The following is a 26199-nucleotide window of genomic DNA, read 5'->3' on the forward strand; positions in this document are numbered from 1 at the left end:
AATCGATACTTGCGGTTTTATAACGGTACAAAGCTGACTTGTCATTGTCTGAACACCTGTAAGCTGACTTGTCATTGGCTGAACACCTGTACTTTAATGAGTAGGTGTAGTTTAATGACATGCATTAAAGGACTGCTACCAGGTGTATAATTACTACATTTCGGCATGGTCGAGCATAAAATAACCTAAAGCTAGCCGTTTGGAAGATGTCTGCTGTACCTCTGCGAGCGCCCATGGAGCGCAGCTTGATGAAGAAGTTGTAGGGGCGGCCCTCGTACTCCTCCCTCGTGTGCACCTGCTGCACCACCTCGTGCGTCGTCACCACGATGGTGCGCTCGTTGCCCAGCTTCAGTCCGATCACCGGGGACTGGTACAGTTCAGTCATGTACTGTACGGCCGAATGCATGTAGCCTTTCTCGCGGCACAGCTTCTTCAAGTAGGGCGCGCTGCCCACGACGGGCAGCCATGCTGGACCTGCAACAAGCCAGTGCGGTTTATAAATTAAACTCTTGTCTCCTTGCCTTGAGGAGTTTATGTAAAATACTACGATACAGAAAACAACAGAAAACTATTGCACCTTATCATCCACATAAGACCAATAGTGTAGAATTTTTAAGACGAATTCCACAGAGCAAGCAACCAAGAATTGCACTTCTAGCGAACGAATGATGAAGCGTACACACGTAGCGAACGAACAATCAACGCATGACGAAGCGAACCTTCATCTGTAAGTGCGTCTACTCGTAGCCAACGAATGACGAAGCGAAACTTCGTCTGTAAATGCGTAGGCCTACACACTTAGCGAACGAATGACGAAGCGAACCTTCATCTGTAAGTGCGTCTACTCGTAGCCAACGAATGACGAAGCGAAACTTCGTCTGTAAGTGCGTAGGCCTACACACTTAGCGAACGAATGACGAAGCGAACCTTCATCTGTAAGCGCGTACACTCGTAGCGAACGAATGACGAAGCGAAACTTCGTCTGTAAGTGCGTAGGCCTACACACTTAGCGAACGAATGACGAAGCGAGCCTCCATCTGTAAGTGCGTACACTCGTAGCGAACGAATGACGAAGCGAAACTTCGTCTGTAAGTGCGTAGGCCTACACACTTAGCGAACGAATGACGAAGCGAACCTTCATCTGTAAGCGCGTACACTCGTAGCGAACGAATGACGAAGCGAAACTTCGTCTGTAAGTGCGTAGGCCTACACACTTAGCGAACGAATGACGAAGCGAACCTTCATCTGTAAGCGCGTACACTCGTAGCGAACGAATGACGAAGCGAAACTTCGTCTGTAAGTGCGTAGGCCTACACACTTAGCGAACGAATGACGAAGCGAACCTTCATCTGTAAGCGCGTACACTCGTAGCGAACGAATGACGAAGCGAAACTTCGTCTGTAAGTGCGTAGGCCTACACACTTAGCGAACGAATGACGAAGCGAGCCTCCATCTGTAAGTGCGTACACTCGTAGCGAACGAATGACGAAGCGAAACTTCGTCTGTAAATGCGTAGGCCTACACACTTAGCGAACGAATGACGAAGCGAGCCTCCATCTGTAAGTACGTCTACTCGTAGCGAACGAATGGCGAAGCGTACACACGTAGCGGACGAACAATCAACGAATGACAAAGCGAGCCTCCATCTGTAAGTGCGTACACTCGTAGCGAACGAATGACGAAGCAAAACTTCGTCTGTAAAGTGCGTAGGCCTACACACTTAGCGAACGAATGACGAAGCGAGCCTCCATCTGTAAGTGCGTACACTCGTAGCGAACGAATGACGAAGCGAAACTTCGTCTGTAAGTGCGTACACTCGTAGCGAACGAATGACGAAGCAAAACTTCGTCTGTAAGTGCGTAGGCCTACACACTTAGCGAACGAATGACGAAGCGAACCTTCATCTGTAAGCGCGTACACTCGTAGCGAACGAATGACGAAGCGAAACTTCGTCTGTAAGTGCGTAGGCCTACACACTTAGCGAACGAATGACGAAGCGAGCCTCCATCTGTAAGTGCGTACACTCGTAGCGAACGAATGACGAAGCGAAACTTCGTCTGTAAGTGCGTAGGCCTACACACTTAGCGAACGAATGACGAAGCGAACCTTCATCTGTAAGCGCGTACACTCGTAGCGAACGAATGACGAAGCGAAACTTCGTCTGTAAGTGCGTAGGCCTACACACTTAGCGAACGAATGACGAAGCGAACCTTCATCTGTAAGCGCGTACACTCGTAGCGAACGAATGACGAAGCGAAACTTCGTCTGTAAGTGCGTAGGCCTACACACTTAGCGAACGAATGACGAAGCGAACCTTCATCTGTAAGCGCGTACACTCGTAGCGAACGAATGACGAAGCGAAACTTCGTCTGTAAGTGCGTAGGCCTACACACTTAGCGAACGAATGACGAAGCGAGCCTCCATCTGTAAGTGCGTACACTCGTAGCGAACGAATGACGAAGCGAAACTTCGTCTGTAAATGCGTAGGCCTACACACTTAGCGAACGAATGACGAAGCGAGCCTCCATCTGTAAGTGCGTACACTCGTAGCGAACGAATGACGAAGCGAAACTTCGTCTGTAAGTGCGTACACTCGTAGCGAACGAATGACGAAGCAAAACTTCGTCTGTAAAGTGCGTAGGCCTACACACTTAGCGAACGAATGACGAAGCGAGCCTCCATCTGTAAGCGCGTACACTCGTAGCGAACGAATGACGAAGCAAAACTTCGTCTGTAAATGCGTAGGCCTACACACTTAGCGAACGAATGACGAAGCGAAACTTCGTCTGTAAGTGCGTAGGCCTACACACTTAGCGAACGAATGACGAAGCAAAACTTCGTCTGTAAATGCGTAGGCCTACACACTTAGCGAACGAATGACGAAGCAAAACTTCGTCTGTAAGTGCGTAGGCCTACACACTTAGCGAACGAATGACGAAGCGAGCCTCCATCTGTAAGTGCGTACACTCGTAGCGAACGAATGACGAAGCAAAACTTCGTCTGTAAATGCGTAGGCCTACACACTTAGCGAACGAATGACGAAGCGAAACTTCGTCTGTAAGTGCGTAGGCCTACACACTTAGCGAACGAATGACGAAGCAAAACTTCGTCTGTAAATGCGTAGGCCTACACACTTAGCGAACGAATGACGAAGCAAAACTTCGTCTGTAAGTGCGTAGGCCTACACACTTAGCGAACGAATGACGAAGCGAGCCTCCATCTGTAAGTGCGTACACTCGTAGCGAACGAATGACGAAGCAAAACTTCGTCTGTAAATGCGTAGGCCTACACACTTAGCGAACGAATGACGAAGCAAAACTTCGTCTGTAAGTGCGTAGGCCTACACACTTAGCGAACGAATGACGAAGCGAGCCTCCATCTGTAAGTGCGTACACTCGTAGCGAACGAATGACGAAGCAAAACTTCGTCTGTAAATGCGTAGGCCTACACACTTAGCGAACGAATGACGAAGCGAACCTTCATCTGTAAGTACGTACACTCGTAGCGAACGAATGACGAAGCGAACCTTCATCTGTAAGCGCGTACACTCGTAGCGAACGAATGGCGAAGCGTACACACGTAGCGAACGAACAATCAACGAATGACAAAGCGAACCTTCATCTGTAAGCGTGTATACTCGTAGCCAACGAATGACGAATCGAAACTTCGTCTGTAAGTGCGTAGGCCTACACACTTAGCGAACGAATGACGAAGCGAACCTTCATCTGTAAGCGCGTACACTCGTAGCGAACGAATGACGAAGCGAACTTTCATCTGTAGGTGCGTACACACGTAGGGAACGAATGACGAAGCGAACCTCCGTTAATTCGGCGCAACGTGCGAATTAATAGTCTCGCCGAGTCTCGCGTTCGTTCATTATCCTCAATGTTGCTAACTCTTTAATCTAAGAATATCTAATCAACTATAGAAAATCATGGTACAATATTTTCAGAAAAAATGTTGCATTAAGTCTACCTAAATATGTACAGAAGTGGGGGAAAAAAAAAACGGACCGACCCTTGTAGCTGATTTCAGTCACAGATTCAAATTTTGCTAGCCACAAAACACATACATCTTGTATAATTAATTGTAACAATTAAATTTATTGCATTTGTTCGATTCTTACTGTCTTTTGTTTTCTTCAGTGCCTTAAACTTACAGACGAAAAAACTTTGAGAGTTTTATTTTTATCTGGCATTAATATTACATTTCTACCTCTATTCGGCAAAGATAACTGCGTATTGTTGCTTTAAATAGCAGTACATACCTCTGGCTTCACTATCCATATTGAAATTACCAAAGTTTGACACAATACACAGCACAGGATTCTTTTGTATCAGCTACAAGGGTCGGTCCGGTTTTTTTTTGCCACTACTGTACCTGCTTATTGCTAAATAAAAAATGTCAAAATACTAATTTTAGGATAATATCCCTGTCGTTTGAAACCCGGTACTGCATTTTTAAGACCACAACGTTGTTGATATAACGATGGGTGACAGTGGTTTTTATCTCATTCCGATCACCTCATATTAACTGTGCCTTCTTCCCTTAATATAAATTTATAATTTTCTTTCCTCGTCTCTTTTCCAGAATTTATTTTGAAAATAACATATAATCTACTATGTATTATCTTTCTACGTATTTTTCATTTTCTATTGTGAAATATGACTTTCAAAATACACTAAACCTGCTACCTGTTTAATTATTTTGTTGTTCATCGATATTATTATTCTTGAAATTTGTATTACTACTTTCTGCTATTGTTTTAGTTTTATCCTCTGAAATTAAAACCGAAGGACATTTTGTTTATAAATACAGAAACATGAAATTACGCTAGAATTGCGTACTAAACAATTCACGACGTGAACTGGTAATTATCTTTAAACTCTTTTTGCTTGTTGTTGTTCAGTCATGTGTCCGAAGTTGGTCTAAACCTCACAAGTGATACCAACATGGCACCACTTATGAGGCAACTAGGTCAGGAGATAATGGGGCAGAGTGGCCAGTTCCTTTCCCCCCTCCATTGTATACATCGCCCGGAGTAACGACCGGCAGATCAAAGAAAAGGTTAACAACAATAACAGACCTGTCGATTGCATACTGTTATAAAGCGATCCTGGATTGCCATTGGCGGCAACTGTTTTTTGTAGAATATGATTGGAGTGGTGGGACTAAAAGAACCACAATCACAAGCGACAAACAATGACTTATAAATATCAAAGACTCGCCGGTCGTTACTCCGGCTGGCGCGGCGATAATACACTAGTCAGTAGTGATGGGCGAAGTTGTTCTTTTCCCGGAACAGTTCCGACGGTTCCGGTTCCGAAAAAATACTGTTCCAAATAACAGTTCCGAAATAACAGTCACCAGTGGTGTTGAGTCGGAGTCGTTGAGTCGTTCAAACGAACGGTACAGTACCCTCCCTCTTCACCATGCAGCTCACACTGGAGCACTCATAGGCATGACATAGTACACATTCTTATCTATAGATGGCACTGCAATGCACATTCGAATCGATTTTGGAAAATTGCTGTGCATGCGGACGGAACTCAAAAGCTTAATGTTAGTAATTACACAGCTGTTGACTACAAGGACAGAATACAACACTTTGTTTTCGTACATAAAGTTACAAAGACATGGTAGCCAACTAAAAAAAATAACATAACATTTAAAACATATGGTATGTAATTTCTGTTCTCTCTCTTACATAATAAAAAAAAAAACAAATCATTAATTTTTATTTTTACTTTTCTTAATGCACAGTTATAATAATAATAATAATAATAATAATAATAATAATAATAATAATAATAATAATAATAAATATTACAATTTCATAAATAAAAAAGATATATATTGGCAGTACTGAAACCTGGAAACCCCGCAGTGGGTTAGTAAAATGTTGGACTCGCATCTTTACCAAAGTGTAATTTAAACTTCGCATTAAACCTCGCTCTCCAAATCAGTACTTATATGGGTAGTTTCCAACAAATAATGCTACAACATTTTTGTCGTTCCTTGATAACAGAGAAGATAGCACAAAAACTTGTGCTTGTCAGACTTAACCTCAACAAACAACATACAGACATTGTAACTAAACCACTCATTACCATTTACGACTTTAACCTTTGTATAGAATGAGCTGATCAATGAATTAATAATAGTATGCGTACTTTATGACTTTGTAGAATGTTTATAAAACAGAATTAGTCAACTAATGGTGAAATAAACCATAAAGCGGGAATGAATATTACAGATTATTAAATACTTACTATAACATTACAGATGATTGGCCAGTCTTACAAATGTTGATATTAAAGTTCGCGCCACCGCAAGGATTTCAATTTCCATGCGCCCCCCTCCAACCACGTGAGAGTTTCAAGTACCAACTTCATCCAACGAAGTTCCAAGTACAACATAAAGAACAACGAGAACAGTGTAACTGCAGCTGTCGTTGGTTCATCGGAACAAGCTCCGACGTTCCGACTGTTATCTCGGAGTCGGAACATACCTTGTGCAACGCGGTACTGCGAGCCCGCAACAGCTGGACAAGTGAGCAGCTCGGAGTCGGAACACTGTTATTTCGGAACAGGAGGTTCCGACCTACTGTTCATTTTTGCAACAGTTCCGAGACCGGAACTGTTCCAAAATAACTGTTGTGTTATTTTTTACCCATCTCTACTAATCAGACTTCAGATGTATACAAACAATATTGTTCTTCCTCTGACACATACCGTCAAGTGAGATGTACTGCCTGATAATAGATATACATATCAGCCAGAACCTCAATCAGAAGATTCTTTTTGCTTATTACGAATAATATTATTGGCTGTTTAACAATTATCATTATCATTAAATGTTCATAACCGTCATCAGTTTTGTGTGTTGACGTATAGAACTTCGTTGTGATTAGAGATGTAACGAAATGCTGACTAAACTGTTTTTGTTTATGGCGCAGTGTTAATATCACATTCATGTGTAACACTGAGCAAGACTTTTCAGATTAAATTCATATTAAGTAGCCTACGCTTTATTACATAACTTTCGCTTCGAAAATTAATGCATTAGAACTTTTAATGACGAATGATATGCGAAGATAATAGTGCATAGCGTTGGATTTACAACAAACAGTCTTTTAAGTTTATCATTCTGGCACAAGATAGCGTGATTTCCATGTAGCACATTAAAAATGTTTTCGAAAATATGGGGAAAGTAATCACAAAAATATTGTTTCCGTGCAGAGAGTTTTAGAAATAAAGCTCACAAAATAAAATACATCTACTGAACCCTAGATAAGTCATCCAGCGAATAGGGATTATAAAGAATGGACACTGAGCGAATTTTCCTGTGTTTTGTTTCTCTGTGCGCCAGCGTTTGGTTCTACTTTCAAACGCTAGAGGTTAGTGTAATCGAGCATAGGCTAAGATAAGAACTGAGAATAGAGTTGAGACACAGAATTCAAACATCGCCTACCTTATTGCTTTGCTTCAAATAAATCCAAGTTAACAGATTTTCCTTATTTCTCAGTGACGAACTAGTTATAATAATTTTTTATATTTCAGATTTATAAAATTATGTATCAAATTGGTTTAATATTTGTATATAATATAATATAATATAGGTATATGGTTTTACTTCTCATAAGAGTTTTGTTTTTTTCCATTTTCAGTGCTTTCAAATCATTACATATTTTAATTGTTGTTGGGGTCAACGTCTCAACTCTCATTATAAAGGAACTCTAGAGTCTAGACATTACAGTTAATGACGGATTTATTATTTTATGGATCCAATTTATTTTATTTGAGTACATAATGTACCTAGATGTATTAATTATATGTGTTATATTTCCGCTTTGTCGACTGCTAGCTGGTGTGATGTCAGCGCCAACTCTAGGGAGAAAGCAGAATCTCACGCTCTAGCTGGCTTGAAGGTCATTGAAACCAGTCCGGCTACATCAAAGGTACCGACGCGAAGTGTCCATTCTTTATAATCCCTATTCGCTGGGTCATCGCTATGTTAAAACCGTTTGCACTTTGAAGAGAACAACCGCCAGGATCGCCACCCGTCCACCGTAAACGAACACGAGAAATGAATGAAATTCAAATGGGAATTATGACGTGACTCCTTAGGTAACAACTAGATGGAAGCGTAGTAAACCTGACAAAAGTTGTTAACGTCAAAGCCTGTAAGGCCGACCTATCTGGGGTATATAATATTATGATTTAGGATTGAACCTAACACAATTATAACAAATGCCATTTTCGGGTGTGGGAAAACGTTTTAACTACGTCTCGACTTTGGGAAAACTAATTTACAGGATTGCATAACCAGATTAGAGGGGTTTCAACGTTAAGATATACTGTATTTAAAATTAGAGTTCCGTTATTTCGCGTATCTTTTTCTTTTGTGTTTACTCATGTGCAGTGTTGCCAACTTCGGTGGTTTTCCACTGAATTTTGTGATTGTGAGGTAGTGTTCGAAGGGAAAGAAACTGCTGCCGGTGGTCAGTGAAATTTTTAGAGGTTTTTCCTTCTTTACACCATGCCACACATCTATACATAATGCTAAACATGTTGGAAGTTTGTGCAACAAGTATTTCAAGAGAAGTGAAAGAAAACTTCATCGTAAAAATGCAGTAAAGTGATAAAAAATGTAAGTTAGCCCTCAATTTTCAAAGTGAACTTAAATGTAACATTTGGGATGGAATATATAATCTGGATCAGCATACTTAACACCCTAAGGGTGAAATCTAATCATTAGGCCTACTGCATATTCTAGTGGATTATAGTGATTTTCTAGATGTTAGGTTGAATTTTCTTTTGCCAACTTTATTTTGAATTTCGAATACTGACAAATACAACTGGCAGTTATTTTCTTACTATGTTAGCAGCAATAATTTTGGTTTCCAGTAAATACAGGCAAATTCTTTAATATTTATCTTTCAAATATTTTAAGCTTATTTTCTTGTGTTTTTGTTAAAGTCCAGCTTTAACAGTCGTAGGTGACAACGGGTCTCAGAAGAGTTTTAATTTTATTATAGAATTTAGCAAAAGGAATAAGCTGAAAAAATTGCTTAAAAGGGATCAATTTTCAGGTAAATTTATAGTCAGTGTATATCAGTACAATTATTATAAAACTTGGCAAAATCAATAAGCAACAGAAAATCCTTAAGCGGAAAATATCCCACACACATAGGGTTGTCAGATTTGTTTGAAGAAACGAAGGAAGATTTTCACAAATAGGCTAAAAAGGAACATGTACAATCGAATTCATAGTCGACACTTATAAAATGAGGAAACGCTTAAGTAATGAGCGTTTCCTTAGCACTTATTTTAGATCATATTGCAGAGAAGCTACTCTTTCATATGCACAGAGCATTCCCTTGACATCGAACGAAATATGACAACATGGCTAGACGTGAGCGCTATCATACATTCAATTGTTTTCCAGCGCCTACAAATTGTTAAATCGGCATTATTATCGTGCACAAATACAGAAGTAAATATTATAGAGCTAAAATTATACAAAATGACGAAAAAGCATTTTACAGAAGGAGAAAGGAGTTAAGAAACTCCGGAAATATTCCTGTAAGTATATAATTTTAATTTATTTTTCAGTTAAGCAACTGCTTAAGGGTCTCCTTACGATAATTATTGTTGACTATGAATTCGGCCTGTAAACTCATGGTAATTCTCAGCAGTGGCGGCTTCTCAAAGGGGTTGCAGGTTTGTACACCCCCCAGTAATGTTCCTAGTCTCCCGGCTTTGTTACTATTAAATTTTTTTATTGGGTTATTTTACGACGCTGTATCAACATCTAGGTTATTTAGCGTCTGAATGATATGAAGGTGATAATGCCGGTGAAATGAGTCCGGGGTCCAGCACCGAAAGTTACCCAGCATTTGCTCGTATTGGGTTGAGGGAAAACCCCGGAAAAAACCTCAACCAGGTAACTTGCCTCGACCGGGATTCGAACCCGGGCCAGCTGGTTTCACAGCCAGACGCGCTGACCGTTACTCCACAGGTGTGGACGTTACTATTAAAAATATAATTTTATTTTACAATTTTCATTCATGACTATTTGCAGCTGGCGTCTTGTTTTGTACGTCTGCAGGAGCCCCCGAGCCTCTTGGTTTGCAGAGATGTTGAAAACCTAGGGAAGGTAGTTTATAGAGATGTTCGGCTAGTGCGGGGACAGGGGGGTTAGAGGCGTGGTCTACTGCTTTCCTCATTCAGCGTATTCCGAATCTCACCGGACCGGTGGACAACAATGACGCCACGCTGCAGCGAAGTAGGAACAAAACTGCTGGAAGGATCGATGGCTGTCATGGCGACTGCATAAGTTGTTGTCTGAGCTACGCTAGCAAAATTTTGCGAAATTTCCGTACTGCCATCTCGTTCAAAGAAAAGAGAGCATAAACAATTTATTTCTTGAACCGGTAGTAATAACTGGTCCGTTGACATGTTCGTTCATAAGCCATTAACATATTGTTTTTACGTTGTGCTCATTACAAACAATACAGCAGAACACACCGCCATGGCACAACAGTGCACGATGTCATTCGTCTGCTAATTCCCGCCCTATACAAGAACCAACCGGATTCACTGATGGCGCTGATGGAGACTGCCACCACCTCTGCAAGCTGATGGCACCGGTGCGACACCGGTGGAGCATCAATGACGTCATCGGTGGAATTCGGAACACCGTGATGCCATCGGATTGTTCACCGGTGAGATTCGGAATACGCTCATTGTGAACGGTTTGTCGCACTCCCTGACATGGACACCAACGTCAGTGCAGAAGAAACTAAATTCACTGGGAAAGTATCTGTTTCAACTAGACATTTGTCCGAAGTAATAAGCATGAAAAATATATTCTTTCGGCTTGTGCAACGAACAGTCGCATAATTCGCATAATACTTTCTCAATCTGCATGCACACAAACGGCACAATACGTAAAGGAGCTTGTATTTTGCTTTAAAGTTCTAAGAGTTGTCGTTGTGACAATAAGTGCTGCTATCTCCCGCCAGCCTACGAAAGCTGTATTTGAATTTTATGAAGGACAACGTTGCACTTGGTACTTGGTAGCATTCTGATGACGATTCTGTGCTCAAATGTTTTTCATGAGGGTAAATCGCAATATAGAGAGCTCCATCCACGACCGCTTCCACTTTTTGACTTTCTGTATAAATAGGTATGCTTGTATTTAGTCATTTTACTTATTAATTGCATATAAATTAGCTTTATATGTATACGCCCTCAGGTGTACACGGTTTTAAACTTTAAAGTATGTTTAACTTCTCTTCGATATCCATTGTGCACCACCATATTTTCAAATCACCAGCCGCCACTGATTCCCAGGGATTTAGTAGCATGATTTATTGATTGTCTAAGTGTATAAGGTGAGACATTTACTGTAACATTATTAAATACATTTACAGAATTTACAAAACATGTATATAGGCCAACATATAGCCTATATTACCCAGACTGGTGCAATAAATCTGTTCATACCTAGGAAAACATGAAACATTGCTGTCATCACTCATATTCAACAGAAGATTTGCAGCCTGAAGTAATGCTGTTTTATTTTTATTCTCAAAGCTAAATTTTCTTAATGATTGATTGAAATTCAGAAATAGGACTATTTGTAGTTCCGCCTTTATCAAGTCGACAGAACACTCAAGGATCTGTTTTGTACATCTGATCACTTAAACTTCATAGCATTGTCAAAATAAATATCTGCATATATGTCTAGTAGACTCCATGTTGAAAATAATTATAGGTCAAAGTAGAGTATCCACCGCCCACTGAACGAATATTTCACACGTTTATCACTGCCAATGCTGCGCTATAAACCAATTTTCGGCAATCTAATGTAAAAGACTGCCTACAGATATTTGGAAAGTTTCAGAGAAAATACACAAATTCAATCTTCTAACACGATTCTTTTTGTTTTTATGAATTAAGTAATTTGCTGGGAGACAACGTTAGATATAGACCACTCTTACACTAAACCTGGAGTAATTTAAGCTTATTAATCAAATATGACTCTACTTACTGTTTTTTATATGCTCACCTATATGTAATTTCTGTTTTATACATATTTCATTGTTATTTTCCATCCAAAGATCATTAAGAACGATGAATATTACTTAATATCTCCTATCTTTCTTCGAATAGCGTTTATATGCCATGTTAAATTTCATTTGTTTTCATAAGTTAACAATGATGCACATTGGGAGCAACATATAAGAAATTATTTTCCTACACAATCCACGCTATATTCACGTTGTTTTGAAATGATTAATCGAAGATGGTTTGCTTATTGTTTATTACACGCACATTTGTATGTAATTTCTATTCCATACGTTTTTTTTCTATCCCAAGATCATTAAGAATGGTGAATAATATTCATGCTTATTTCCTGTATTTCTTAAAATATGTGGCATGTTAGTTTTTATTTGTCGTTATTTACGTAAAAATTATGCGCCAAAAATAAGACTAATTTCATACTCATTCCACATGCCTATATTCACGTTTGTTTTCCAGCGATTTATTAAAGAATGTACCGGTATTTAAAAGACTAATTTAGAAACATGTTACATAAATCATCCTTGTGCCAAAAGAGAATGCTCCCTGGACCAAATTATATTAAAGAATGTACCGGTGTTTAAAATACTAATTTAGAAACATGTTACATAAATCATCCTTGTGCCAAAAGAGAATGCTCCCTGGACCAAATTATATTAAAGAATGTACCGGTGTTTAAAATACTAATTTAGAAACATGTTACATAAATCATCCTTGTGCCAAAAGAGAATGCTCCCTGGACCAAATTATATTAAAGAATGTACCGGTATTTAAAAGACTAATTTAGAAACATGTTACATAAATCATCCTTGGCCAAAAGAGAATGCTCCCTGGACCAAATTATATTAAAGAATGTACCGGTATTTAAAAGACTAATTTAGAAACATGTTACATAAATCATCCTTGGCCAAAAGAGAATGCTCCCTGGACCAAATTATATTAAAGAATGTACCGGTATTTAAAAGACTAATTTAGAAACATGTTACATAAATCATCCTTGGCCAAAAGAGAATGCTCCCTGGACCAAATTATATTAAAGAATGTACCGGTGTTTAAAATACTAATTTAGAAACATGTTACATAAATCATCCTTGTGCCAAAAGAGAATGCTCCCTGGACCAAATTATATTAAAGAATGTACCGGTATTTAAAAGACTAATTTAGAAACATGTTACATAAATCATCCTTGGCCAAAAGAGAATGCTCCCTGGACCAAATTATATTAAAGAATGTACCGGTATTTAAAATACTAATTTAGAAACATGTTACATAAATCATCCTTGGCCAAAAGAGAATGCTCCCTGGACCAAATTATATTAAAGAATGTACCGGTATTTAAAAGACTAATTTAGAAACATGTTACGTAAATCATCCTTGGCCAAAAGAGAATGCTCCCTGGACCAAATTATATTAAAGAATGTACCGGTATTTAAAATACTAATTTAGAAACATGTTACATAAATCATCCTTGGCCAAAAGAGAATGCTCCCTGGACCAAATTATATTAAAGAATGTACCGGTATTTAAAAGACTAATTTAGAAACATGTTACATAAATCATCCTTGTGCCAAAAGAGAATGCTCCCTGGACCAAATTATATTAAAGAATGTATCGGTATTTAAAAGACTAATTTAGAAACATGTTACATAAATCATCCTTGGCCAAAAGAGAATGCTCCCTGGACCAAATTATATTAAAGAATGTACCGGTGTTTAAAATACTAATTTAGAAACATGTTACATAAATCATCCTTGTGCCAAAAGAGAATGCTCCCTGGACCAAATTGTCGTATTTTGCAGTGGTCGTCAGTACTCGCTGAAATGGGTAATAATCTATATATATAATTTGAACTGGTAATGGAAATTACGGGAAAACGGCTGAACGGATTTTAATGAGTGACCCCTCATTTTCATGCCTGGCATCCAAAGTCTTTCGGAAAAGTGAAATGTCAGTTTTCCTACATAATTTTCCTATTTTCCAAAATCCATCTGTTGTCAGTCACGGCCGACTTGATTGAATTTCAGAACAAAACACACACTACAATAAACAATAGGCTATTACACGAAGGCCATGACCTGCAGGATTGCCGACATATTTAGAGCTCAATTCAATTTCTTATTAAAAACTGATTCTGCAGTGTATAATTTTCTGAGTACAGCTGTGTATTGGATATTCAAATCTACAAAACTTGAGGTGGTTTGATGACATTATTATCATTAGAAATTAAATATTATTATAGTTAATATCATGATGCGTCTATTCTTCATTAATTGTACATAATATTGATACTATATTGATGCCATGAAAGTGAAACGTTTTGAGGTTATGTAAGTAAATGTAGAGAATATCTTAATTTAGATCTTCATTTCTATAGGTAATTTACTGAGTGACTGCTATATACTATAACTACAAAACTTAAGTAAGATAATAATATTGTTATTAAAAATCAAATATTTTTATACTTATTAACCTAGTGGGGTTGGGTCTTTTTCATATACTTAATGGCGGTGTAGTGTATATATTGATATGTGTCATTGTCTTCAGTATTGGCTCGAGAGAGCGCAAAAATTACAGTTCCTAAGGAAAGATAAAAAGGTATTACTTACTGATAAAATAAGAGGCCTAGAAAATTTTGTAGTCTCCAGATCATTTCGGCAAGATCTCTTAGTAGGAGAAAATGGTTTTACGCTCTACATTTCAAGTTCTACATGCAGCAGCTATACGAAAATGCTATTGTTCGACAGCTTAGCAAACCTGACATTTTTTTAACTTTTGCCTACAATCCATAATGACCTGAAATAGCTACTGGTATCGTCCTGACATTGATACTTGCGTTTTCGCGTTGAAACTCAAAAACTGAAGTTGGATAGGTTCAAGAAAAAGTATTTGGCCTAAAAAAATCCATTCAGAGGGAGTATGTTTCATTATTATGGAAGCAAATAACTATCAAAAAGACAAGTATTCTTCATTGAAAATAAATCTGAAAAATTTTTATTTGAACGTCTAACGAACTTAGTTTGCAGCAGCATTTACTGCACAAGCCACTAGTATAATATAATTATGTTGTACGTAGCAAGATCGATTATTCAATTGATAGGATATTTTACGAGGTTGTCACGACTGAGATATCTATTGTCAATTGCTTTTATTTTTTCAGAAGGCCTTGACTGACGGATATATAAGGACTGGCGCTCTTAGGCTGCAGGTTGGGGTTTGGGATGGCTCACAAGCAACAAGTTATACTAAATACGTTTAGGATTAGTGTAAAACTGGCCTATGTCTCCTATAGTGGACGGGACATAAGTAACATTCACCTAATTATACTTTAGGAGAGGGGGGAAATGTAAATAACCCTCAAATTACGGAAAACATATTTTAAGGTAAAAAAATGGTAAGAATATGGGAAAATCGTACAATCTGGCAACCCTGCACACACCAGTGGCGTAGCATGAAATTTTGAGCAGGGGAAGCTAACTCAAGTTGTCTTTCATGCAATATGAGAAAACGTATTACAAAAATACAGTCTTAAAATAAATAGTAGTCAATGTCAAGTCAACAGTCGAAGATTGGTTGGAACATCGTAAGTAACACCAATAAGGCATGACCTCAAATGATACGTAATAAAATACGATTTCACGGTTTACACATATCTCTTAACAAATAGACACGTATACTTATAACATTAGCTCACTCCCTGTCATACTTAGAGAAATCACAATATTAGTATCATTACGTAAGTATGCGTCTGTCTTTTGGTTGTATCCTTCATTGACAGCAAGGGAGTCGGTCATTTGTTTTTTAAATCACACTTTTGTTCGTAAGTCAGTCTTGATAATACAATTGTCCTAAAAAAATTCAAGTAAATTAGTGTCAGGAAGTGTTATTTCACTCATTATTTATTATATCAGCCACAATGCACACTAACACTTCAACTGAACACAATTGACGAAAAGGGATAACTCGGAAACTACTTATTTTAAATGTTAAAGCTAGCTTCTTGCGAGCCTTGCGACCAGTGTAGTTTAGTTAGAAAGGGATGGAAAATCAGCGGGGTGGATTACACTGAACAAACCAGTTTGCTTGGAAGCTGGTGTGTGCAGGCTTCTTGTTTACTGCTGCATCACAAATCATCCTGAGCTGCCGCATCACAATATTTACCGCGTAAATATAATTTCTATTAAAATTAATAAATAATTTTGTGCGAGATCGTGCGTATTTGCTTGTTTTCCGCACAGAACCAATACGCGGTAAGTGTGAAATACCACATTCAGTATTCCCAACGTAACACACATAACAATTTCCCTCTTCTTACCGCTTAAGCTCGACATTCATTTTACTGCTTTAGGCTTTTAACATATTATTTTTAGAGACGTTTAACATAGTAATAATTATAAATTGCAAACTTACCACTACAATTTCACTTAAATTGCAATGTTAATTATTGTTTTTAAATATTTGCAAAAATTAAGTAAAGTCTACTACTCCACGAAATCTATTGTATTCCTGATACAAGTAACATTAAGGAAGCCGTGAAAAAATCAACAAGACTCCAGATGCCGATGTTATTACTGCAATATGTTATATAAATAATATTGTTAAAATATTAAAATGAAAAATAAATCATTACATAACCTTACCGTTTGTTTTAAGTTCGCATTTATAGACTGGGGGGGAAAAAAAAGACAGACGTATATTACGGCCTGCTGGAGTATAGATATTTTTGTTTTCTAAAGTTGCCGTCATTAAACAGAAACCAAGATGGAGATTTCATTGCAACTAATTAGAAATTCGTCTTTCAGGTATGTAATAAACGATCTTCGCACAAAATAATGTACGATACACGAGCGGTATGTTTGTTTTCATGTTCTCGGAAATTGAAAAAGCTCAACTACGTTTCGCTTTTTCAATCTTTTCCTCGAACATGAAAACGTCAACATACCGCTCTTGTAACGTATATTACTGTTCTCCATAAACTGCCGGTTTATTATGAAATTATTATTAACTGGGGAAGCTGAGCTTTTTAGCTTACATTGACGCTACACCACTGACACACACAGCTTTCAGTTGTGAAAATAAATGCCGACTAACCTGGAGGGAAATTGGCGGGCTTGCCGTATCTCTGTATGTACGTGGCGACCACCAGGACGAAGGTAGAGATGAGTAGAATGAAGGTCAACATGGCTGCTCCCTCACGACAAGATGTTTCCGTACTTGTGATGTCGCGGTTTGAGGGGAGCTCTTTTATTGTTTAGGGTTACGAAAATAGGGAAAACTGAGTGCAAAGTTCACATGCGAGTTAAGCAGTTAGAGCTTATACACTCTGTCACAGAGGTCATGCTAGGATAAACTGCAGAATTGCTGATACATTAAGTAACCCCTGAGACCTCCAGTACATGTGCACAACAATGCTGGAACCGCAACCAGTCGTGAATTAAGTTAGTTTAGCGAAATCATATCAACTACAACTGTCATTAGCAAGACTGGATTTTAATGGCATCTCGTATTCTGTTGATTTTTTTATTGAAGTTGTATCATGCCATATTCGTTGGCAGAATACTGGCTTACAATGACTGTGGACCCTGGTTTGAATCCTGGCTACAGCAAAGTCGTATTTGTGATGGAAAAAGTCAAAGTTCTCTACGTTCTTCCGCTTTCCTCTATAATTCGAATGTCACTGTTCATTTTAACAAGAGTATTCATCATTACATGCATTAACCAAACACAGCGTCGGCGTAACGTACAGTGTTGCCATCAGTTGTTCATATAATCCCGCTAGATGGCTTTCAAAAACCCGCGATTTTATAACAAATATCTCTAAATTTTAATGTTTACTTATTATTATTCAATAACGATGTACTTATTATTATTCAATAATAATAATAATAATAATAATAATAATAATAATAATAATAATAATAATAATAGTAATGGACAAGATAGAGCATCCACCCGCCAAAATAACGAATATTGTTCACTTTTATCATTCCCAATGTGGTACAATTTTGAACACTTTTATCACAGCCACAACATACTTCAATTCTTATTGAACTGTCTATGTTACCGTTAAAACCCGAAGTCCGACAAAACTAGTTTCAACTGTAAAAATTAGTTTTAAAATGTATTTAGATAGAAAGCGAATTTTCGTAATATCTAGGATCAATGACAGGTTTGGTTTGGTTTGTTTTGTTTAGGTTTTTTTTTTTTTTTTAGGCTTTTACCAAACAAAAACCTAAACAAACTAAACTCACTTTCTATCTATCTTTATTTGCTTAAACTAGTTTTTTACTAGTTAAAACTGGTTTTGATGGATTTCGGGTTTTAACAGTAACATATATATGGCATTATCACTACATTAACACATCCATTATTTCACAAAACACACACTGAACGAATTAAATGTAATTATGAATTTCATTTCAGAAACTTTAAAACTTAAAATCCGCTAGTATTCCCGCTAAGCGGGATAACATACTAATTTTTTTCCGCGGGACGGTTATCCAAAAAAGCTAGATTTAGCAGGAAAACCGCTGAATTGGCAACACTGATAATGTAGTATAGTGACTGGCGTTGAGATGGCATCGCCCTTGGGTGGAGAGAACATAGACTATTCTTTGCCTATGTCATGATCACGTGGTTGTGCCACGTGTGAGGGCTAACTGGCATGCGCCCCCTTTTAAAATTCGATATTTCTACAAACTGTTGTCCCCTCCATGGTTGCAGTATCGTAGAGCTTTCCTTTCAAAGAACGTCGCCTACATTAAGGCACTTACTCTGCAATGAACGGAAATACTATTTCAGCGAGTTCCACAGTTACTTTAAAATAAATAAAATACATATACAGAGGGTCCCATAAGTCTGAAACCATAGGCCAAATCTCTGAAATACTGTTTTTTTTTTCTTTACAGATACTTTTGAAGCTAGGATGATGTCGTTAAGTAAAGAGGAATGATATTCAAACGATCCTGTTTGTTGTCAGCCTCAGTCACAGGGAATTTACCCTGGAATTAAATCGGTTGCACTCTGAAAGAGCGCCGATTACAGGGTTGGAATAAGACTACCTTCAAAAAATAAATAAAATGAAAATATTCTTAATCTTCCAAAAGTACAATAAAGCTGGGTGGGAAATCTCATTAAAAAGTCTGAGAGACATGGTAGACAAACTGCTCAGAACGTCAACAGACTAGCGGACAAGTTTCCTCACGCAACGAGCACCATCGCTTCAGTATCATTCCTCTATACTTAATGACACCAGTCTGGCTTCAGACGCACCTGAAAACAAGAAGAAACAGTATTTAAGAGATTTGGCCATAAAGCTCTAGACTTATGGGACACTCTGTATATAGGCTAAGTGTAACGAATTAGATCTTTTTAGATTATGTCAAGCAAGATAGGCAATTTTAAGTTCTATCCTATGAATTAGATCTTTCAGGTCCTATAAAATTTAAGCATATTTGATTAATTACTTCTGTGATGTAGTACCTTCGATTAATCACTTATGTGATGTAGCATCTTCGATTACTCACCTCTGTGATGTAGTATCTTCGATTAATCACTTCTGTGATGTAGCACCTTCGATTAATCACTTTGTGATGTAGCACCTTCGATTAATCACTTTGTGATGTAGCACCTTCGATTAATCACTTCTGTGATGTAGCACCTTCGATTAATCACTTGTGTGATGTAGCACCTTCGATTAATCACTTCTGTGATGTAGCACTTCGATTAATCACTTCTGTGATGTGGCATCTTCGATTAATCATTTCTGTGATGTAGCACCTTCGATTAATCACTTCTGTGATGTAGCACTTCGATGAATCACTTCTGTGATGTAGCATCTTCGATTAATCACTTCTGTGATGTAGCACTTCGATTAATCACTTCTGTGATGTAGCACTTCGATTAATCACTTCTGTGATGCAGCACCTTCGATTAATCACTTCTGTGATGTAGCACTTCGATTAATCACTTCTGTGATGTAGCACCTTCGATTAATCACTTCTGTGATGTGGCATCTTCGATTAATCACTTATGTGATGTAGCACCTTCGATTAATCATTTCTGTGATGTAGCACTTCGATTAATCATTTCTGTGATGTAGCATCTTCGATTAATCACTTCTGTGATGTAGCACCTTCGATTAATCACTTCTGTGATGTAGCACTTCGATGAATCACTTCTGTGATGTAGCATCTTCGATTAATCACTTCTGTGATGTAGCACTTCGATTAATCACTTCTGTGATGTAGCACTTCGATTAATCACTTCCGTGATGCAGCACCTTCGATTAATCACTTCTGTGATGTAGCACCTTCGATTAATCACTTCTGTGATGTAGCACCTTCGATTAATCACTTCTGTGATGCAGCACTTTCGATTAATCACTTCTGTGATGTAGCATCTTCGATTAATCACTTCTGTGATGTAGCACTTCGATTAATCATTTCTGTGATGTAGCATCTTCGATTTATCACTTGAAACCAACGTGAACATAGCGTGGATTGTGTACGAAGATATATATGTTTTGTGTGTTGGCAGTAGTGTGCATTATTGTTTACGTAAATGAAAACAAATGAAAATTAACATGGCAGATAAACATTATTTTAAGAAATACAGAAAATAATAACATCAGTAATATCCATTGTTCTAAATGATCTTTGGATAGAAAATTGCAATAAAATATGTATAAAATAGAACCTGCATGCTGTAAGAGTATAATAAACAGTAAGTAGAAGAACCTTTCATTTATTATTGCTTAAATACTAGAACTACTCGAGATTTTGTGTAAAAGTGACCGATGTGCAACGACGTCTCTTTACAAATTACCCCCACTCTGTTTTCCTTCGTTTTTCTGTCTTGTTTGTTGATTTTTCTGTCAGTTTATAGATCTATTGTTATTATAACTAATCTATAAATAAGATACCTATATTCAAGGAAAAATTAGGGTGCAAAATAAACATTATTTCCCTAGTCTTGTGAAGAACCAGGCGCTGTCTGAAGTGTATTTGAACGAATTCACGCTAAAGGAGATAATATCAAATACCTTACTATAATAATACCGGACAGCTGTATACTAGTAGCATTGGCGTGAGTGCGAAAAATCACGGATCTGACATCTAGCGCAGAGGGATGGAATTACGTCCACATATACAAATATTAACATAGCGAGATTCTGACTATTGTTAATGTGGAATTATATATGAAACACTTAAGAAATGTCGAATAATATTTAATGTAAAATTATTATCTTATATCACAGCTGCATATTATGAGAAATATTGCATACTTCATATTACTTTCCGTAATTAATTGTTACATATTTTTTCTTTGGTTTACCTAGACAAAATCAATCTGATATTAGGAATGAATTTACAGTAATGTTTTATATACGCATTGCTGACAACTGCAAAGATAAAATTGATAGTAATCTGATGCTTGTAATAATTAGTAAAGGTATGTGGACAACAATAAAACGTAATTTGATAAAACCTTAAAATCCAATACATTTTAACTTCTATTTATTTATTAGGTCTAAATAAAAAAAACTAATTTGTAATTTTCTATCAACACAATGACGAAGGAATTAGGCCTACTAAAGAATGTTGTTGACTTACGTTTTATGAACTCTCGGAAATCGAAAGTACGATTTGGAGCAATTTGTAATGCTGCAATTGTTACAATTGAGGACCGTTTTTGCAAAACTTGCTAAAAAAAAAAAAAAAAAAAAAAAAAAACTAAATTTTACAGGAGAGACAAAACACTGTAGTAAGCAAAATTTTGCTGTAACTCTCACATAGCAGAAAGTAAGTTTTGGAAAAACGATCACACTTTGACACACTACAATGAAGAGGAATTATCAAATTTTACTAAGACGCCTTTAACATCATGTAGAGGCCTGCCTTATGTTAAGGAATCCATCAAAATCTCAGTTTTGCAAATTTTCCAGTTAGCAAGTTTTGCAAAAACGGTCTTCAATTATAAACAGCACATATACTCCCTGACATTTTAACACTAGTACTAATTCATAAAACTATTAACAAATTAACTAGCCCAGCAACAATATACATGCAGTTGATTACAGCTTGTTTCGCGAGTATCTCCATCCCTGCAGGTAGGTAGCAGCACCATCGTCGTTCGCACGTAAAACTGCTAGCTGTCCGGTATTATTATAGTAAGGTATTTAATAATATGTTATTTTGTGCGAAATCGTGCGTATTTGCTTGTTTTACGCACAGAACCAATACGCGGTAAGTGTGAAATACCACATTCAGTATTCCCAACGTAACACACATAACAATTTCCCTCTTCTTACCGCTTAAGCGCGACATTCATTTTACTGCTTTAGGCTTTTAACATATTATTTTTAGAGACGTTTAACACGCAATTTACCACGCAATTTCACCTAAATTGCAATGTTAATTATTGTTTTTAAATATTTGCAAAAATTAAGTAAAGTCTACTACTCCACGAAACTTATTGCATTCCTGATACAAGTAACATTAAGGAAGCCGTGAAAAAATCAACAAGATTCCAGATGCCGATGTTATTACTGCAATATGTTATATAAATGATATTGTTAAAATATTAAAATGAAAAATAAATCATTACATAACCTTACCGTTTGTTTTAAGTTCGCATTTATAGACTGGAGGAAAAAAAGACAGACGTATATCACGGCCTGCTGGAGTATAGTAAACACAGAAAACATTTTATAGCAACGATGTTGAAGAAAGATATTTTGGTTTTCCGAAGTTGCCGTCATTAAACAAAAACCAAGATGGAGATTTCATTGCAACTAATTAGATATTCGTCTTTCAGGTATATAATAAACGATCTTCGCACAAAATAATGTACGATACACGAGCGGTATGTTTGTTTTCATGTTCTCGGAAATTAAAAAGCTCAACTACGTTTCGCTTTTTCAATCTTTTCCTCGAACATGAAACCGTCAACATACCGCTCTTGTAACGTATATCACTATTTTGTGTACATATTCCAGCCTGAGTGGAACAGCGAAGCTCTTATTGCTTGCGTGACGTAGGGCGCTGGTATGACGTATTATCGGAAAGAGTAACCAGATTTCTTGAATATAAAGCACACAAGCGTTTCATGTTATAAAATTGGGAAGGTAAAAAAGTATATTTTTATGTAGTTTTTCGCGTTTGTAAGCTAACTAGAACAAGGAATAGATTACAAAATATGTTTTGTCAAACTACGTAAGAAGGCATTCCAAACAACAACATGCTTCCTTTCTCGAAATTTGCTCATGCACTTTCAGGACGGAGCGCCCCCCACTTTTGGAATCTCATCTGAACTATAAACAGGAAACTCGGATTGCATAACTACAGGCGGCCTCGTGTCTCCTCGCCACACATGTGGTCGCTGCTGGTTGGACATGGTCCATGAGGTTATCAGTGTCGCCACGTGTTGTCAACTCAGCACCTCCAGCCCGCGCCCACAGTGCGACAGTTCGACTCTCATTGACTGTTATCCTAGTCAGTGTTGCCAATTCAGCGGTTTTCCCGCTAAATCTAGCTTTTTTTTGGATAACCGTCTCGCGGGTAAAATTATATTATCCCCTCTTAGCGGGAATACTAGCGGTTTTTAATCTTTAAAGTTTCTGAAATGAAATTCATATTAGCATTATAAGCGGCTTTCATAATTACATTTAATTCGTTCAGTGTGTGTTCTGTGAAATAATGGATGTGTTAATGTAGTGATAATTCCATATTATGTATGTTACCGTTAAAACCCGAAACCCGTCAAAACCAGTTTCAACTAGTAAAAACTAGTTTAAGCAAATAAAGATAGACAGAAAGTGTGTTTTCGTATGATCTAGAATCAGTGTCAGGTTAGGTTTGGTTTGTTTAGGTTTTTGTTTGGTTAAAAAAAAAAAACAAACCTGACCTGACACTGATTCTAGATCTTACGAAAATTCGCTTTCTATCTATATTTTAAAACTAGTTTTTACTAGTTGAAACTGGTTTTGTCGAATTTTTGGGTTTTAACGGTAACATATATCGTGCAATAAGAATTTAATTATGTTGTGTCTGTGATAAAAGTGTTCAAAATTGCTTTATAGCGCCACATTGGCAATGATAATAGCGTGCAATATTCGTTACATTGGCGGGCGGTTGCTCTATCTTGACTATTATTATTATTATTATTATTATTATTATTATTATTATTATTATTATTATTATTATTATTATTATTATTGAATAATAAGTATACATTAAAATCTAGAGATATTTGTTAGAAAATCGCGGGTTTTCGAAAGCCATCTAGCGGGATTATCCGAACACCTGTTGGCAACACTGATCCTAGTCACTATAGACAGCCAAGGGGAACCGTTTGCCGAACAGAAAGAAAATCGGCTTTCCACGCTGGAGAACCGGGTTCAAATCCCAGCTAGTATAAACAGAATTTATAAATGATCAATAATACTGTGTTTGAACGTCGGTCAGACCCGGTATATTTCATCGGCAAGGCCATAGTGATGCTTGTGTCGGACAAGATGCAGTTTGGGGTTTTGTCTGAGTTTTTCCGTTTTCCCATCATTGGCATTAAGGACACTGGGTAGTCTGAAAGTATGGCTGTTGCGTATGAGTGAAGAAATTTTGCTATTACTCCTCAACTTTTGAATCTTTTACAAATTTTACAGCGTACACACAATATTTGCAGGTGTATTTCGGTTTTTAGATTATCTTTCTACCTCATATAGGCCTACTTAATTTTATATAAAAAAATTAAATCTTGAAAATATCAAGTAGGCCTAAATTTAAGTTAAAAACATAGGTATTTTAGGAACATTTTTCTCATAAACTCTTTGCACTACAGGTTCCTAAAAATTCAAGCATATTTCCAATGCAGTTGATTATATTTGCTGCCATTTTCATCACACGATGAATATTCTTTCAATAGATAATAGTACATTATGCAACGAGCCTATAATGGTAGTAATTAAGACGCGAGGATTTTTATGAAACGAGCGCAAGCGAGTTTCATAATTTTCATACGAGCGTCTTAATTACCATTACAGGCAAGTTTCATACGACTTTTTATGCTCGACCATATTTCTAACTTGAAATTATTCATAAGTATTCATGTTATTGTTATGTGAGTGCAATAGCCTACATCATAAATTGTGAGATGTGCGCAGACGCGAAAGTATTGATTTTTTCCAGGAAACGAATGTCGACGACTTTGATATAATCTAGAGAGTAAGGTAAACATTAGTCTTGATATAACCTTGAAATTGAATTCGACATTGAAAAACGAGATGACAAATGGAATTTATTTGAATATTATTTACAATTAACGCTAATTATTATAGTAACAGAACATAACCTTCTGCGACAGTATTGGATTTCCAGCCTCCGTGACGTTTCGATACTTGTCTTTCGATTGCATATTCGAGAATAATCGAAAACCTGATCTTTAATGAATAGGTGTACTTTAATGACATGCATTAAAGGACTGCTAACAGGTGTATAATTACTACATTTCGGCATGGTCGAACATAAAAATTATTTTTCATCCTGAAAAAATTATTAAAAAATTATAGGTCTATATTTTTTCATACTTTTTAGCTGTAAAATCCACAATAATTTTGATAACTATGTGAAAGTGGCAATACTTCTTTAGTACCATATGAAATAGAAATACGCAAAATTTCAGTCGCCTAGTCCCAGTAGTTTCTGAGAAAAATGTTTCTAAATTACCCATGAATTTTTAAACTTAAATATAATTAATTCTTTTAGGTTTGAAAATCTTTATAAAATCAAGTATATGAGGTAGAAAGATAATCTAAAAATCAAAATATACCTGTAATATTGTGTGTTCGAGTTCAGAAGTTGAAGAGTAATAACAAAATTTCTTCACTCATACACAACAGCCTTACGCTCAGGCTATCCAGTACCTTAATATCATTCTGGCCAATCTCCATTCTGTTATGATCCAGAGACATGGTGGGGATGACTGTATGAATCTTGTATGTGCAGTGAACCTTAGTGCGGATATTCAGATTTTTATTAAAATGTCCACGAGAGGAAATAGCACGGTAGCATCTTAGGAGTTTGTATCTTAAGTAGGATAATACATTTAAAAA

General features: G+C 37.1%; 1 protein-coding gene across 2 annotated transcripts in view; it reads right to left on the reverse strand.

The window, feature by feature from the left end:
• Nucleotides 1–26199, reverse strand: part of LOC138713172 (methyl farnesoate epoxidase-like) — a 79379-nt gene that overhangs the window by 38972 nt on the left and 14208 nt on the right. The window contains exons 1-2 of one of the 2 annotated variants that reach the window (XM_069845043.1): nt 17181–17361; nt 220–474 (exon numbers count right to left, since the gene is read on the reverse strand). In XM_069845043.1, the coding sequence (XP_069701144.1) occupies nt 220–474; nt 17181–17271 (346 nt within the window). In that variant the 5' untranslated portion in view covers nt 17272–17361. Of the gene's footprint in view, nt 1–219; nt 475–17180; nt 17362–26199 lie in introns of those variants that run through there. The other variant, XM_069845042.1, reaches the window with a different exon arrangement.

This window comes from Periplaneta americana, chromosome 14 (assembly GCF_040183065.1).
Source record: "Periplaneta americana isolate PAMFEO1 chromosome 14, P.americana_PAMFEO1_priV1, whole genome shotgun sequence".
In the NCBI taxonomy this organism is placed as follows: Eukaryota; Metazoa; Arthropoda; class Insecta; order Blattodea; family Blattidae; genus Periplaneta; species Periplaneta americana.